At 28.7% G+C, this 15,773-nt stretch overlaps 4 protein-coding genes across 8 annotated transcripts; 1 reads left to right on the top strand and 3 right to left on the bottom strand.

Moving 5' to 3' along the window:
- Nucleotides 1-127: 127 nt before the first annotated feature.
- On the bottom strand, nt 128-4,028 carry LOC100642493 (alpha-1,2-mannosyltransferase ALG9). 3 transcript variants are annotated; one of them, XM_003397633.4, is made up of 12 exons: nt 3,911-4,028; nt 3,444-3,582; nt 3,102-3,307; nt 2,899-3,012; nt 2,709-2,819; nt 2,345-2,627; nt 2,162-2,278; nt 1,871-2,084; nt 1,651-1,792; nt 1,452-1,581; nt 1,230-1,360; nt 128-1,151 (listed from the first exon to the last, which is right to left on the bottom strand). In XM_003397633.4, the coding sequence occupies exons 1-12, from the start codon at nt 3,988-3,990 to the stop codon at nt 1,010-1,012; spliced, it is 1,809 nt and encodes a 602-aa protein (XP_003397681.1). In that variant the 5' UTR covers nt 3,991-4,028; the 3' UTR covers nt 128-1,009. The 3 variants fall into 3 exon arrangements, with proteins under 3 accessions (XP_003397681.1, XP_012167073.1, XP_012167074.1); XM_012311683.3 differs by having other exon boundaries at nt 3,874-4,018; XM_012311684.3 differs by having other exon boundaries at nt 3,444-3,596; nt 3,911-4,017.
- Nucleotides 4,029-4,333: 305 nt separating this feature from the next.
- On the top strand, nt 4,334-6,137 carry LOC100645252 (cilia- and flagella-associated protein 300). Its single transcript, XM_003397654.4, has 6 exons — nt 4,334-4,484; nt 4,593-4,674; nt 4,769-4,838; nt 4,902-5,074; nt 5,140-5,312; nt 5,383-6,137. Exons 1-6 carry the CDS (start codon nt 4,390-4,392, stop codon nt 5,579-5,581), a joined length of 792 nt encoding a protein of 263 aa, XP_003397702.1. The 5' UTR covers nt 4,334-4,389; the 3' UTR covers nt 5,582-6,137.
- LOC100643735 lies at nt 5,336-11,258 on the bottom strand. Of its 3 annotated transcripts, none has more exons than XM_012311686.3 (11): nt 11,132-11,258; nt 9,338-9,491; nt 9,221-9,268; nt 8,958-9,142; nt 8,764-8,884; nt 8,163-8,691; nt 7,886-8,091; nt 7,567-7,804; nt 6,465-6,681; nt 6,227-6,399; nt 5,336-6,138 (listed from the first exon to the last, which is right to left on the bottom strand). In XM_012311686.3, the coding sequence occupies exons 2-11, from the start codon at nt 9,469-9,471 to the stop codon at nt 6,040-6,042; spliced, it is 1,950 nt and encodes a 649-aa protein (XP_012167076.1). In that variant the 5' UTR covers nt 9,472-9,491; nt 11,132-11,258; the 3' UTR covers nt 5,336-6,039. The 3 variants fall into 3 exon arrangements, with proteins under 3 accessions (XP_012167076.1, XP_003397692.1, XP_003397691.1); XM_003397644.4 differs by lacking the exon at nt 11,132-11,258 and adding an exon at nt 10,045-10,615; XM_003397643.4 differs by lacking the exon at nt 11,132-11,258 and adding an exon at nt 10,107-10,615.
- A 160-nt stretch (nt 11,259-11,418) lies between these two features.
- LOC105666041 (sodium channel protein Nach-like) lies at nt 11,419-15,700 on the bottom strand. The gene is made up of 5 exons (XM_012311688.3): nt 13,212-15,700; nt 12,890-13,082; nt 12,651-12,811; nt 12,425-12,574; nt 11,419-12,292 (listed from the first exon to the last, which is right to left on the bottom strand). Exons 1-5 carry the CDS (start codon nt 13,343-13,345, stop codon nt 11,611-11,613), a joined length of 1,320 nt encoding a protein of 439 aa, XP_012167078.1. The 5' UTR covers nt 13,346-15,700; the 3' UTR covers nt 11,419-11,610.
- Nucleotides 15,701-15,773: the final 73 nt, after the last annotated feature.

Raw genomic sequence — 15,773 nt, 5'->3', positions numbered from 1 at the left:
TAATTATAAAAACTTATCTGACAAGGAGACAACAATATATATTTTTAAATATCATTTATTATTTTATTTAATTAATACATGTCACCACAATTGTATATAAAATATTGTTAAAAATAAATCAATAAAATAAAATAACAATTAAAATATATTCGGAAACTTAGATTTTATACAACATGTTCATGGAGTAAACAGTTATATTAATTTTTATCAGAATATTTATAAAATATAATACAATAATTTACAGAACATTTGCAATTAAAGTTAAATATATCGTACTTACACAAATATGATCATAAATTTACTATATATATACAAAAATTTGTTAATTACAAAATAAGTATTATTTAATCATATGTAAATATTATTATTAAATATTATTCACCTAATACGGAAATAATATTATTATATCTACTCCTTTAAGTTTCTTATACTCGTATATATGTAAAATGGCGACAAAGATACTTAGTAGCCTGTTGGAATCTGTGTTAAAATGTTAAAAATGCAGTAATTAAGCTAATATACTTTATATTGTTTAGTATTTTGTAAGTAAACAGTAATTGTGAATTTAATTTTTTAATATGATACATCTTTAAAAATTTGTTACGCAAATTTATTACATATATTATATATATGTCATACTAAAATTTGTATATTGTCCAGTAAATTAAGCTACATTAATCACGTAAAATCGCTTATATATTTTTCTAGAATACACCAATTATATATTAAATATGAGCGCATATATATAGCTCTATATATTAAAAACTGTTTATTAAAACAAAAAATTTCTATTGTTTTAAAATCTGATCATGAATTTCTTCATTTTGAGCAAAATTAAAGAATTGTGTAATCTTTCAGTTTTTTAATCATTCTTGGTTTTTCTTTGAACCCATTCTTTTTACCCTTTATCAAAAAGTACAAAATCCAGCTGAAATACAATATCAGACATGTCATTTGCATAACACAGACCCTGTTTATTAAAATCATATACGTGTTCCAAAATTTATATTCAGGAAAATTTTGTATTTTTTTCTTTTGATGAAAGAGGAATCCATTTAAATTTAATATTTTGTAATAAATTATATGAACCATATGTACAAAATTTATGTGACACAAAAGGAATATAAAACGCTCGGAAAAATCGATGAGATCTGAAAAATAAATAAGACATTAATTTAACATAATAGACATAAATAAAATTTAAAAATTCAAATATGTAATTTACTCACCTTGCGGAATTTAAAAATTTAGATGACGTTATTATCGTGAAATTATCGTTTATTCGAGAATAATTTGGTTCTAAACTTGTGTCAGTACCAATGTCCAGGTCTAACACAAAATGACATTTGTCTAAGCTAAACTATAATATAAAATATTATTGATTAGATTAGGCTTTGTATATAAACTCATACTTTTAATATATTTATATTATGATATAAATATCATCTTACATAACGTGTAGGTTCTTCTCTATTCATATCATTAAAATAGGGTTGTATAATACCAGTTGCATTTTCATGATCTAGGAAAGGTTGAGGTAACTGACCCTTAAACTCTGATCTGAGATACTGAAGTTTCCAACTAAAATATTGATTTTTTAGAAAATATGTATTGTTTTAAATTGTATTTGTCAAAAAATATATTACTTACTTATTTGATGGAAAGAAAAAGCTACTCGGAAATCGGTGCCACTCTTTACCGATGCAAAAATTGATATTAACATCCTTAAATACTTCTCTCTCTAAACCAAATTTATTAGCATCGATCATTACTTCCATTGGTGCATAATAGCCTGATGTAAAATAGAATTTTATCTTGATTAAAATACATTTCATTCTCTAATATACTTTGAAAAATTTTAGCTTTTTACCTTTGTATATTGCTAGTGATCTTGATATTCCAAGAAAACCACATATTAAGATAGCAAAAAATGTTATATGAACAGTATATTGTAAATAATGATAAGCAATGTGTGAAGAACTAAGCTTTGTCCTGATAAAAAAATATAATTTTTGGACAGTATCTACAGCTATACCTCCAACCAAACAAATCATTGGATATACAGGAAATAAAAATCGTTCTTCCTGTAATCAAAATATGACTATAGATATAATCATGTGTTTTCATGGCCTTAATTACTAAATAATGTTACTTAATTTACCTTGTGAGGTTGTAAGAAAAACACTAAAAACCAAAGATATAGTGGTGCCAATGAATACCAGTAAGATAAACATAGACGATCTCTTGGTCTGGCTGGTACAATTAGCCACACTAAAAGCTATATGATTCATTAAGGTATTAATAATTGTGAAGGTGAAAACATCATGCATTTTACAAATATTACCAATCCAAATGGAGCCCAAAGTGCACCAACAAAAATGAAATTAAAGTTTAAAAATCCATTATAAATATAATAACTGAAAGGTTCTGTTCCATAGATATTTGGCCCATGATTGGTGAAAACATTGTACATTACAATGTTCAATGGTGCTATTACCAATTTCCCATAATACATTGAATCTATCCATATCATTGGTACTAAAACAACAGCACCAGATATGATTACCCATTTCATAAATTTACTCCAGTCTTGTTTATGTATTAACATTTCCATTGCAATTGGTAATCTGCAAAGGATATGAAAAAGATCTATAGCACTGCTAGATTTCTGCTGTATAAACTACTCTAATTCTACATAAAAATTGTACCCAAGTAATGCAGCAAATGGCCATCCTAATAAAGCTGATATAGCTGTAGCAAAAATTGCTAATTCATACCGACGGCCATACCAAGCTGCTGTTGCAACAGTACTCAAATACCTGTATAAAAAGCATAAAAAATTAAATAATCTAATTATTTCAACATTTGTTTAAATGATATTAATTTCATACAACATACATTGAAAAAGAAGACGGTAGAAATGCAGCACTAGCAATATACATGCCAGAGCTAAGGATAAGAAATACTAAGGTTAGTCTCCCTATATGAATCCCAAATTCTCTGCATACATTTCTATCAGAGAAAAATAATAAAATATAATTATTATCTTAATATGATATTTATTGTTAACGAGTCCATAATATAATTCAACAGATACATACTTATAGAAGTATACTTCAGATAAAGCACAACCCACAGATAATAGACATCTTACAAAATAAAAAACTAGAACAGGATTTGGTTCTAGTAAGTAATGATAAAGCTTTGCTGGTACCATATGAATCAACAAATACATATATGATCTTAATGCATATTGTGGACTATATTCCCATGTTTGTTGACCGGTCCCATAAAGCAGATAGTGACTCTAAGACAAAATGTAATAAAAAAATAATATACGATTATAAAATAAATAACTCATTTATTAAAACAAAATAATGTGGTATAAGTAAATTTATACGAATCATACAAAATTATTGAAACTATTAAGAACTATTCCTTACTGGTTCCCAATAGTTATAGGTTTCATCACAATCTGTTATGTGGCTCCAAATAGCAGAACAAAATCTAGCTGATAGAAGTAGCTTAAATGCTGTATCCACACCAGGATATATGAGACCAGTATCAGAGGATTCTTCTGGTCTGAAACACATACCCTTAATTTTCCTTAAGATTTGTATTTAATTTCACATGCATGTTTGCTTCATAATTAATAAGTTTATCATATCCTAAGTAGAGTTTGTTAGCAATGAATTAAATACAAAAATAAAATAAAATAATTATCTATTGATAATTATAGAATTTCTATAAAATAACATATTTATGGTTCTTCATCAAAATAATTTAATATTGAATCACAAAAGAAAAGGTTAACCGGCATACAATACATTTAACTTTATTAAACACGAGATAACTAAACAATGCTCTATTCACTTTTTATTATTAAGAAAGAAAAAAATATTGCATCTACTTTGAAAATCTTCTGCCATTCAACTTTTTCAGTTCTTTCTTAGAAACAAAAAGCTGACGTTGACGTTGATTCGGCGCCATGGTTCCTCAAAACCTTTTAACTTATTTAAATATTTGTTAAACTATACCAGTCTATTGATATTTTTGTTGATGAATGAATCAATTGTTGAATCAATGCTAGTCAAATGTTATATACATTTTATGATATAAAATATCAAAATAATTATAAAAATAATTATGAAATAATTTATGTAAATATATTATAAATATACATATGCAGCTTCACATTTACTGTAACTATATTTTTGCTTGAAAATGTGATTCTTATAATTTTCCTAATTCTCATATTTCTAATATTTATATTATAATTCTCAAAAATATTGTCTACTTATCATGTAATAATTTATATATATATATATATATATATATATATCTTTCTTATATTCTTATCTCCATAGTAACAAATAGCATTATGTAAAAATGGAGATTAAACCCAGTTATACATTTATACCTCTTGCACAAAAGAATTTTGTTGGAATAAATGACAAAACGATTCAGGAATTTCTTTCCAAATGGTAACAATATTAATTGATATATCATGTGACTGATTTATATGTATATACATGCAAAAGTTGATCCTTATCCCAAGAGTTGAATATAATAAGTTTATTTCAATCTTACAGGGGAATAAGAGGAAATTTTATTATTCAACATTTTGCATTCAATGAACCCTTTCAACAATATCACAAATACCATTTGGCTGAAGTTAGTTAATTAATTAGTTAATTAATTATAATATGTTTTTAACTTAATTTTAAATAATTCTAATCTACTATTTACTATCTTTTAATTGTTTTAGGCTTTCTTTCAAGATAATATTGTAACTAAGGAATTATTAACAAAACAAGGAAATTATTGGTTAAAACAAGGTAATAAAGATATTTTTCTATACTATGATATTAAATACTGTTAATTTTTATCACAATTAATAGGCATAGTAGCATCAAATATAGAAATAAAGCCAGTTCCTTGTTCTGTCCTAAACATGACTTTCTTTAACAAACTAAAAGATCCCAAAAATGGAGTTATACATAAGTCTGGAATTATTTGCAAAAGATATGATATGGAAGTAGAAAATTTTTTAATCTCTGATAATCTTAGAGCGGTATGGATCTTTATTACAATTAATTAAATAATAATATTATGTACTTATCTATAATGAATTTATAGATGTTATTAGATGAAGAATGTCCAGAATATAATTTATATTTAAAAGATGAACGTGAAGAATTTATATTTCGTATTTTTCAAATGCTTGTTCTTGGAGGAATATTGTGTCAATATGAGGATGTTTTAAATCCATACTTAGAAGTGACAAAGGCCATTTATAAAGATTTAGTAAGGTTGTATAATACTTGCACAAATATTTTGTTCTTAAAGTCAATAATAATTATATTTCTTTTATTATCTTAGAGTACAAACGAATAAAGATGCAGACTTGTCAATCAGTACAATAGTTCTACAAATAGTGGCTAAAGATAACAGAGGACAAGCTTATTTTCCATATGATCCACATCATAAGCAAAACATAGGATTTCTGTTAATTGATGGTACTACTCACGAGATTACAACATTCTTACATCAGTTTGGAGAATATTGTCTTTTACAATGAATGTAAGAAGAATTTATACATATAAAAAGAATTATATTATAAGAATATTTTATTAGTATAAAACGTTATTTATTATGTAAATACTGAAAATTTTTATTAGTTCATTATATTGTATTGTGCATTATTTACATTTTATATTCAACAAGGATCTAATACATAATAGTTTTAGTAATAACAAATATTTTGATTATGCAATTCATAAATACTCTTTGGTATTACGTTAATTGGCACTAATGAAAATAAATAACTTAACATACTGTCTGTCTTGCACTGTTTTGTCCTATACTTCATTTTATACCACATTTGGAATCATATAAATGGTAGTTTATTTTTTCTACATTATGCTTGAGTTTAATATAACTCTAATCACAGCACCTTTATGATTTGTAAACTTTGTTGTGATATTTTCTCCGTTCCATTTTTAAATACATGTGTAACTTTCTTCAAACACTAACTGTTTAATCCTTACAATAACAGTATTTTCGTAAATGAAATAATGAATTTTCTACACATCTTGCCTGAGATCCATACATATTGATCCTACTAACATCTGAAATCTAAAATACAAATCTCAATATATTTTCATTTGTATATTTTTATTTTTTAATAGCTATATTGATTACTATAATTTAATTGCAAACTTACTTTGGTTGAAAAAGTGTTTTTCTTTATATCATAATTAATACTGACTTCAAATAAACCAAATCCTGGTTCTGTTTTTACTTTCAACTGATAAGTTTCAGTAGTTAATTTTGTTTTTGCACTAAAATCTCCCATGAAACCATCTTGATCTCCCGATTTGTAAAATTTCAGTAAATCTACAATTTTACACTTTAACAATAGCAGATCAACATAAGTAAGAGTTATAAATTGTTTACAATACCTTTATTAGGTATAAGTTTAGCAGCCCACAATATCTGTTTTAATTTCAACTCTTCACATATGTTGCGATGATTTTCTGTATAAACATTAAGAAATTGGACAAAATACTTGGCTGCAGCAATCACGTTATCATCATCAATTGAAATTTCTTGCCAACTCAGGCATGCACACCAATGTGGTTCTATAAACGCATCTGCACACGTTCTTTCTAATGGTATCTGCATCGTTATACAATATGATTATTTATCAATTTGTAACATTTATTGTAAGGTTATATAATTATTTAAAAAACATTAAATTAGAAAATTAAAGCAGTGATAATTCTGTTTTGTTTTTCTTTTTCAATTTGATATAATGTAAAGATATACAATAGTATAACTTTAAAACAAAATGAATAAACATAAAGTATTAGGTTAATTTATAAAATACCTAGTGCAAATTTTTTTCTCTGGGAACTATTTCTTTTTGAACTTTCTTTACTCATAATACCTAATGAATAGGGGTGAAATATAATAATTTTGGGTTTAGGAATCCATTAATTCAAAAGTTATGCGTTTTTAAAGTTTGGTTCTCTTAGTGTACTATATGGCTTACTTTAACCACGCACAAAAGCACGTATATGTTGAAAGATTCCCGGCATTTCTCTTATCTCTTGGCAGCACTTTTCGATTCGTTTTTGTACACTAAACATCTCATAACTCTAAAGCTACTAGTTTTTCGACCCATGTTTACTGAGATCTTTTACTACTACACTGAAATTTGGCACCAACTTTTATGAACACCCTGTGCAGTCTTACCAATGCTAATTTACTCTATCTATTTAATCTATCTACAATTTTTCTAATTTCACGAAATAGTATCTAGTTACGTCGTCATAGTATATATAAACAAAGACGAACGTTCTGTATATCTAGCAAGAATAAGACGAAAAAAGCTATACAGAATTTTGCAACCTTTTACGTAGAATAGCTTTTGAACGGGAAAATTTTTAAACTTAAAATTACTTGAAGGTATTACTTAAGGTTTAAGATATTACTTTCAGTAAGCATAGATTTCAATCAAAAAAACGAGATTTCATATAATGGAGTTCATATAATACCCACCTTATCAAATAAACTAATGGCTCTTTGCTGACGATCTCCAATTTTTGGTATTTCAAAATTCAATATACTTTCTAATGTTTTGTGAACGTCAAACGGTGTCGTTAAATAATGTGTATTATGTAAAAAATTAGCATAAGCTTCTGGATAAACTCTTTTAAACCAAGGGGGAAAAGCAAACGAAAAAAATGGTAACCTTTCCTCTTGTTTACCTTGCAGAGTATTACGAATTTCTGCAAACCTTTAAAATGAAATTTACAACATTAGTTTTTTTTAGATGTACAATCCTATACAACAATTAAATTTTCCATATCACTCAAACCTATGTCCATGATCACTCATCACTATCAATACTGTATTATTTAAATGACCAAATTCATTTAAGTTCTTTAACCAATTATGTAAATCTTCATCTACTACACCTATGTCATTATAAGAATCATGTGAAAGTTCTCCATGAAAACCAAATAGAAATTTTGGTTGATGTTTGTAGACATCAAAAATTTCTTTAATATAATTCAGCATTACCTAAAAGAATACTAATGATGTATAGTTCAGTAATTGTAATATAATAAATATTAATGAGAATTCAAACATACCATATGTCTAGGAATGCTTCCAATGCAATATTTGTTGTAGTATCTAAAATATGGTGCAGCAGCTAAATAGAATGTTCTCATATAATGATCAGTTGGTTGTTTCTTAAAACCTTTTAGACGATATGTGAAAGTTCCAATATGATGGACATCCTCCATGAATCCTGTTATATAACTATTCTCTTTGTACTGATTCCATATCATTGGATATACATCAACATAATTTGCTTTTAGTCCCATGCGTTTTCTAGTATCTGGAAGTTCAAGTTCAATCTTTCCAGTAAGTATAGGAATAAGAGCTTGTGGTGTTCCATCACCTACTATATTGTATCCTTCTAGTATTAAAGCTCCTAAGTATTCTTTTAAATACCGATATGTTTTTGGTAATTTGCGTATAAATGTATTTCTGGATAGAGAATCAAAGCCAAACATAAGTACATTTAGTTTAAGGGCCTTGTTTCCAACATATTCCCATTTACTTTTCTCATTTACTTCAGGATCATCCTTCACTCCGGCCATAATACTGTGCCATCTAAAAAATTGTGTAAAATATAAATTTAACTAATTTGTCAATTGACTATTTTTCTTACTATGTTCTTCTTACTTATTTCCATCTTTTGATTCACACTTAATATCAACAAAATCGCTATGTTTGAGAACATAGAAATCTTCAGACTCAACAGCAGGTTCGAATAATACATTGTAATCATCATCCCTAAGAATTTCTGTGAACAATTGAAATAATTATGTCTAGTATGTTCAATATGAACATACGTCATACAATTTCATAAAACTAACCACTGAAAGAGCAAATTATGGATCCATGTCTTTTTTTTGCTCTGCTGCTAATAATTAATCTTGAACCATGGAGAATAACCCAATTTTCTGGTGTACATTGCAAAGGTGGGACATCGTGAATAAATTTGGTAATTTCTGGATTAGAAACATTTAATTGAGGTAGTTTGCAAGCCACAACTCCTTTCCTGAAAACATAAAGATCTCCTTGCATTTGTATATTTAAAATAAAATTATTCTAATAAAATTATATATATTATATGTACCCAACATAAGATTGTTCAGATTCCTTAATTAACTGAGATATGTGTATTCTGGAATAACACAAATTATAATTAAAGATGATATATTCCTATATTTTAAGGAATTAAATGATTGCTTACAGTTTATCCAGATTTGACAAATCATTGTCACTAAATCCCAGTTCTGAACGAAAAACTTGTACAACACAAAACAGCAGTAAGACAAATATAGCTGTTATTGTGAAACGACGAAGATAACATGACATAATCCTCATCTTTATTTAGTATATCATATCTGGAAAACAAATTGTATACTTTTATCCTATATTCTGCATATGAATGTTCTAACTTTTGGAAATATTTCAGGGTAATAAATTTCTTTAAAATTTAATGTAGCTTTCAAAAACACTGTAATTAATAATGTGATTAATAAGTGAAAACATTTGTTTATATACAGTCACAAAAATTTATTATACATATTAATAATTAGCATTAGAATTAGACATCAACTTAAATAACAAAAGGTCAAATAAAAGAAAAAGAAAAATCAATCCAAAAAGAAACATGCCAGTTAAACAAGTCTTTCTATATATAATTTTAAGTTTGTTAATTTTGAATTAAATTAATTGGCAGCATTAGTATGTAACACCTATTAAACTATTTCTTTTGAGCAGAACATTGTATATAGTTTCTTACTAAATCTAATCCTTAATAAATTTAAAAATTAAAATTCAAGTCCTTTTTTTCTTGTTATAAGATTGCATTACAATTATTATATATTACTACATTATAGTTGAAAAGTTTCCTTTAAAAAATTAACTGGCAAGTTTCTGTTAGCATAAACGTACGTGAAAATCGACAATCCAGCAACTGGATAAGTGACTTTCTATATAATGGCAATACTTATTACGTTCGCAGCGTAGACGTAAACCCAATCGATTTTTTCTTAAAAGGAACCGTCGAATTAGAGAGAAATTTTAAGATTTAATGTATAAATAATTATGTATTGTATTGAGATTTTTTCAATAAGCTTCTTTTCCTGTTACTTCCACTAATATTATAGGAGTGACGAGCATAAAATGAGCACATTAAAAACATTTAAAAACTTGATGTTTCTTAAAGTTTGTTTTTCCTTTTTCTGCTCATTCATTTGTCTTGTTTCGAAATTATCTCCTATTTTATCACACCGAAACGTTGCAACTGTGAAAACACGTTATCGGGTATTGGCATATTCCTCTCACAAAACTGTAGATAGAAATGATTTTGATTCCAAGCTAAAGCTGCCACTGTGCAGGTTATTTAAGGGAAATGCGCATTAAAACTGCATCTCGTATATTGCAGAATCCACAAATGCAAAGAGAGGAGAAGAAAGAAATTGAATCTCTAATGCTTTCACTATCCGTCCATCATTATTCTTATACTCACACGATTATTGATTAAGAACGGAAGGATTTCAATTGTTCGACTTTAATTTTGATAATCTCTTTTAAAATGATAGCATAGAGATAATAAAAATAATATATATGAAATATTAAGCAAAGGTATTTGATAATTTTAAAAATATAATAAATTCAAATTACGTAATTAGTAATGTATTATGAACAGAAGAAGCTCGTATAAGACTGATTCAGTATGCACCCTGTTATCACTAAATAAGTACTTTCTGATAATATTTATCGATATAGACATATGAGTATTCGGTTATCAAAACAGGAGATAGAACACATAAAAATTGATGTGAAACGTATTACTATATAAATGTTACTTAGCACTTCGTTGATTCCTTGTTTAGCTCAATATATTATTAATTATTTCCAAAGTATGTTGTCTGATCTAGTTAAAAAACTGTGTATTTTGAGAATTCCTATCGCTTCATTGCCTAATAATTTGATATATACTCTCGACAAAAGAAGTAACAATTAAGTAAAAATATACCTGTGAATAATGCGAAGCTGAAAAGAGTTGGTAAGAATTCCGTCTAGATCCAACACAATCATAAAGATAAACACTCGTATTAGCCGGAGGCGTGCCGAAAATGTCGCATGTACCAACAAAATATCGCAACGCACAACGATGAACGATAAAAAACGATGCCAGCCTTTCTCTGTGTCATCCCGCTAGGCATTTAGCAATACAACTCTCACCAACTCCGTTATATTTACGATACAAGTAAGGATTTGAAAGACTGTATTATTTACGCGCGCTTCTAATTACCGATGCGGATCGTAATGCGTCTGCGCGAAAGCATTGAATAAATACGGAATCGTGATAAGGATCTTGCAAATTTGAAAGGATTAACAGCACAGGAATGATAACAGTATTCAACAAGGGTAAAATCGTTGACTTGTACCTCGTCTGTGATTAAATCATAATTTATATCGTTAAATAAAACAATGCAAACCCTTTAAAAGAAATTAATCAACATACAAATAATATTTTTGATTAGTATCTGCTTCCTGCGGAATTTTTTCCACAACATGAACAGTCATGATATTGTACTGTTCCCGAGATGATTGAATTACAGCTCCACAGTAAGTTCTAAGAGTAAAATAATATCCAATTTCGATAGATACAAATAAAGAATATCCTAGAAAGAGACCTGCAATACCACCGAACGATACAAGTAAATCTAAATAACCAAATCGTACTTCTCTCTTGTAGAGAGCTGTTGGCCATTTTCTCAACATAACTCGATTCGTATTTTTAGCAGAATTTTGTATTTGCGTTACGCTATACGACGCATGGTCGCAAGATAGCCAACAGCTACATTGAGTTATATCGATCTTAACGTTATTGAAACAGGAATACTTTGAAAGTGGACATTCTGTTTTACCATCGAACGATAGAAACCATGGTAAACACTTACAATATTTAAATATCTTATCGATCAAACATTTCATTTCACAATCATTAAAATTGACAAAATTTATATCTTGCTTAGTATAACATTTTCGTTGTCGAAGAGACAAATAACGAATATCGGGAGTTGAATACGTTATATGAACAATAAATTCAATATCTATAGGATAATGTGCTTTTATTAGGGCTCTTTCACCTGGACTTGGACTCGTAACATTTTGTTGCGTATAGTAAACTCTGCAAATTAAAATCTTAATTTAATGATATATTCAAGACCTTGTAATACAAGTATTACTGATTATTTGTCTTTTATGGCAAAAGAATTATTTAAAGAAAGACTTTATTTGTAAAAGGTAGGTATATATTTACCTTAAAGGAAAACTTGAACTGAACATCTTAAATTCAAAACTCTTTAAATGATCAAGAATTTTAAGTGGCTCTAAATATTTGGATTTACAGCAAATACCCACAGCCGTATGTACTTTTATAAATAGTGCGTTACATGATATATTTATTCCCCTAAGTTTTATAATGAATCATATAAAGTATCGTTTCAATTTTCTGTTTGTAACTGAAGTTAAAAAATTATATTTACTTGTATACGCAGTCACTAATTAAAAGATCACAATCAGGTCCCATTGCTTCAAAAGTTTTACGAAAATTGTTTTTGTTTTTGTAAGTAAGAGGGAACGATTTTACATCGATACGTTTCTCAAAAATCCAATTGTACAATTTTTCGTATATATACATTTCATCCTATATACAAAACGTAATCTTATGAAAATAAATTTATGAGAAAATGAGTAATTTTATAAGAATAACAGCTACGTTTACCTCAGGTATATTCGAACGATTCAAATGAAACCAGTCGAAGCAAACAAAAATTTGGGGAAATTCGATATTAACATTTTCTGTCATTATATCTAATCCGGTTATAGTTGGCTCTGTTTGAAATTTATCTAGGATGATTATGATTATAGCTATAATCGCTAATAGCGATGCAAATGTCAAGAGAAACCATATTAATCTACGAATAAGTCAATTAAAAATTAGATAATAATATAATAAAGAGAGAGAGAGAGATACTTTTAAACCGTTAAATAAGTTATTTATTTTATACAATTAATTGTAAATAATTGCCGAATTATAAAATTACCTTTCCCATTTAGGTCGCGTGGAATCCACAAAATATGGAACACCATGCAACGTGTTTTCCAAAAGATATTCTCTTGATCGGAATTTCAAACTGGAATGTAATTCCTTGCATGAAGGATTGTACTTGTATTTCATTTTAAACTAGTCCTGGTACCGTATACTTCTGCAGACATATTACTACTAATATCAAATAAGCTGAACAACAAGATCAAATCGACCGTTTTTTGAATCGCATGTTCACTTTAGATCTATATTATGCACATTATGCACGTAACACGATTAATTTATCAGCTTGATCAAGTAAAAGGGAACAAAATAGGATTATAGATTAATGTGTTACAAGGCAAAGCAATAACGCTATTTAAATATTCCTTTATAATAAAGCGTACCACTTTTAGCTGATCAGTGTTGTTCGTTCAATTATTATACCGGTTAAAAATTTTATAACGGAAATTATTGATCTTAAACGATAAAGAAACGAAGGAAAGAAGTGAAAAATATCTTACGTTCTTCGCCGAAAGAAACAAAAGAAAACAACATTTATTATTCCCTTTCTTTCTAGAACGAAAAACGATTGCCAACAGGAAACTATCGATAACTATGCGTTTATTCGAAGTATTGTCTTTCGAATATACGTTTTTCCAGTTGCATCTCGTCATTTAAGAATCGGCCATCGTCTGTGGAAACACAAACAGTCCTCATCTTCGTGCCAGCTTCTTTATTATTTTAGACCACCCCCTCTTACGACCACCATCTGCATGCATACCGACGTTGTTCCGGTCTTCATACCCAGGAAAATCGACGATCGCCGAGTTAAAGCGGGTGTAAACTACCCTCTTGATGTCTTCCTCGTATCCGATTTCGCTCACAGAGTCCTCCTCTCTCTTAATGCGAAAATTCATCGTGCCCCATCATCAAGCGTACGAACGTTTGTTTTTCTAACTTAAAACACGTGTTTACGCATTCGAATATTATTCCTCGTGTCTCCTTGCATAGATAAATAAAGAAATTAACTGAAATATCAAACAGACAAGAATGTTTCAAGCGAAGTGAAATATCATCGAAGCGACATCAACGTTTGTCTTAAAAAAGAGAAAAACCCAAGAACTGAGGAATTGTATGACGGATTACAATTGTCAGGAATCGCAGTAATAATAAAAAGATGTCTGAAACATGAAAGAAACGAAGAAAATGAGAAAGAAAAATGAACGATCCCCTTTGTTAGGGGGCCGCTTGACGCACTGGCGAGAAAATACTTCGGAGAAAAAGAAGCGGCGCTATTCTTGCGTCCAGGTGTGAGCCTGTAACGCCAGTGTAAATATACAACACTTACGCCATTCCGACGGAGCCTCTTCGAAAACTATTAACGTATCCTCCTATTGCGGCTTTGCCGACCATTCTTCCGTTCCGACCCATTTCTCTTTCTACTGGACCATGTTTTCGTCCCTTCGGAACATTAAGTGGCACGTGTTAAAGAACTTAATCAGGTAGCCATCAACGTTAAACAGCCACCGACTCGATCATCGTTCACTTACCGTTGATGAAAGATTACTGTCATTCGCGAATAGTATTTTACCCTACTCGAGGGTGGATATGATATTTATGCTGTCAGGCACATATGGCATAACAAATAGTATGCCAAAACATGAGAACATAGTGACTATAGATCGAGGACTTTTATGGAACTGTCCTTTTTTGTGGAAAACATTATTTACGTGTTATTGTTTATAGACTTGTTTATCATAGGATTGTTTATTGTCGATATTACGTCCAATTAAATCAACGTAAATGGAGCGTTATGCTCTTATTTGCCACTCTCTTTTTATTTATGTATATGATGTCATTTAATATGTCTTATAATCGTAGGATTAACATACAATGATTAAAAAGCGTGATCTGCAGATTACGAAATTTGTCATACTTTTAATTCTGATCTTCAAAATCCTTAGTGCAGTTTATGCATGTTAATTGTATTAGGATAAAATTAATTACATTGCGATAGCGCGGCAAATATTCTACATACGAATAATCTACAGTTGTCCTCAATTTTCGATGGTTGTAGACGCGACGTTACGATAGAAGAAGATTGATTGTCACAGAACTTATGATTTTATTATTAACATATTATATTCTATTTGCACTAATATACATGCACGTGACTGCGTTGCAAATCATGTCGATGAACTTTTCCTAATTGGTGACTGTTTCCCTAGTTGATCATTGTTCCTTGGGATACTAAATTGATTAGATTTCGTAGCTTTTCATAGGTCTGACAGTCAACGTTGCTTGAAGAGAAAGAGAAACCGATTAACATTTACTGCGCGTTAGTAACGATAGTAGTGGCTGACTAAACTATAATAATCGATTAAATAAGCTTCTGGAACGACGGAATATATGATTTTCGGGAAGCTTATTTAATCGTTAGAAAACCTTATACGTCGCAGTAGCTTTCGTCTTTTTATAGAAAATACGGAAAAATAATAAGGATTATTTACTCAAAAGGTAAGTAAAATAAAATAATAAAACTGATACAAAATTATAAAAAAAAATATCATAGAATATA

This window comes from Bombus terrestris, chromosome 9, assembly GCF_910591885.1.
Source record: "Bombus terrestris chromosome 9, iyBomTerr1.2, whole genome shotgun sequence".
Lineage (NCBI taxonomy): Eukaryota > Metazoa > Arthropoda > Insecta > Hymenoptera > Apidae > Bombus > Bombus terrestris.
Note: the sequence above shows the minus strand (reverse complement) of the source record. Positions and strands in the feature narration are given on the sequence as shown.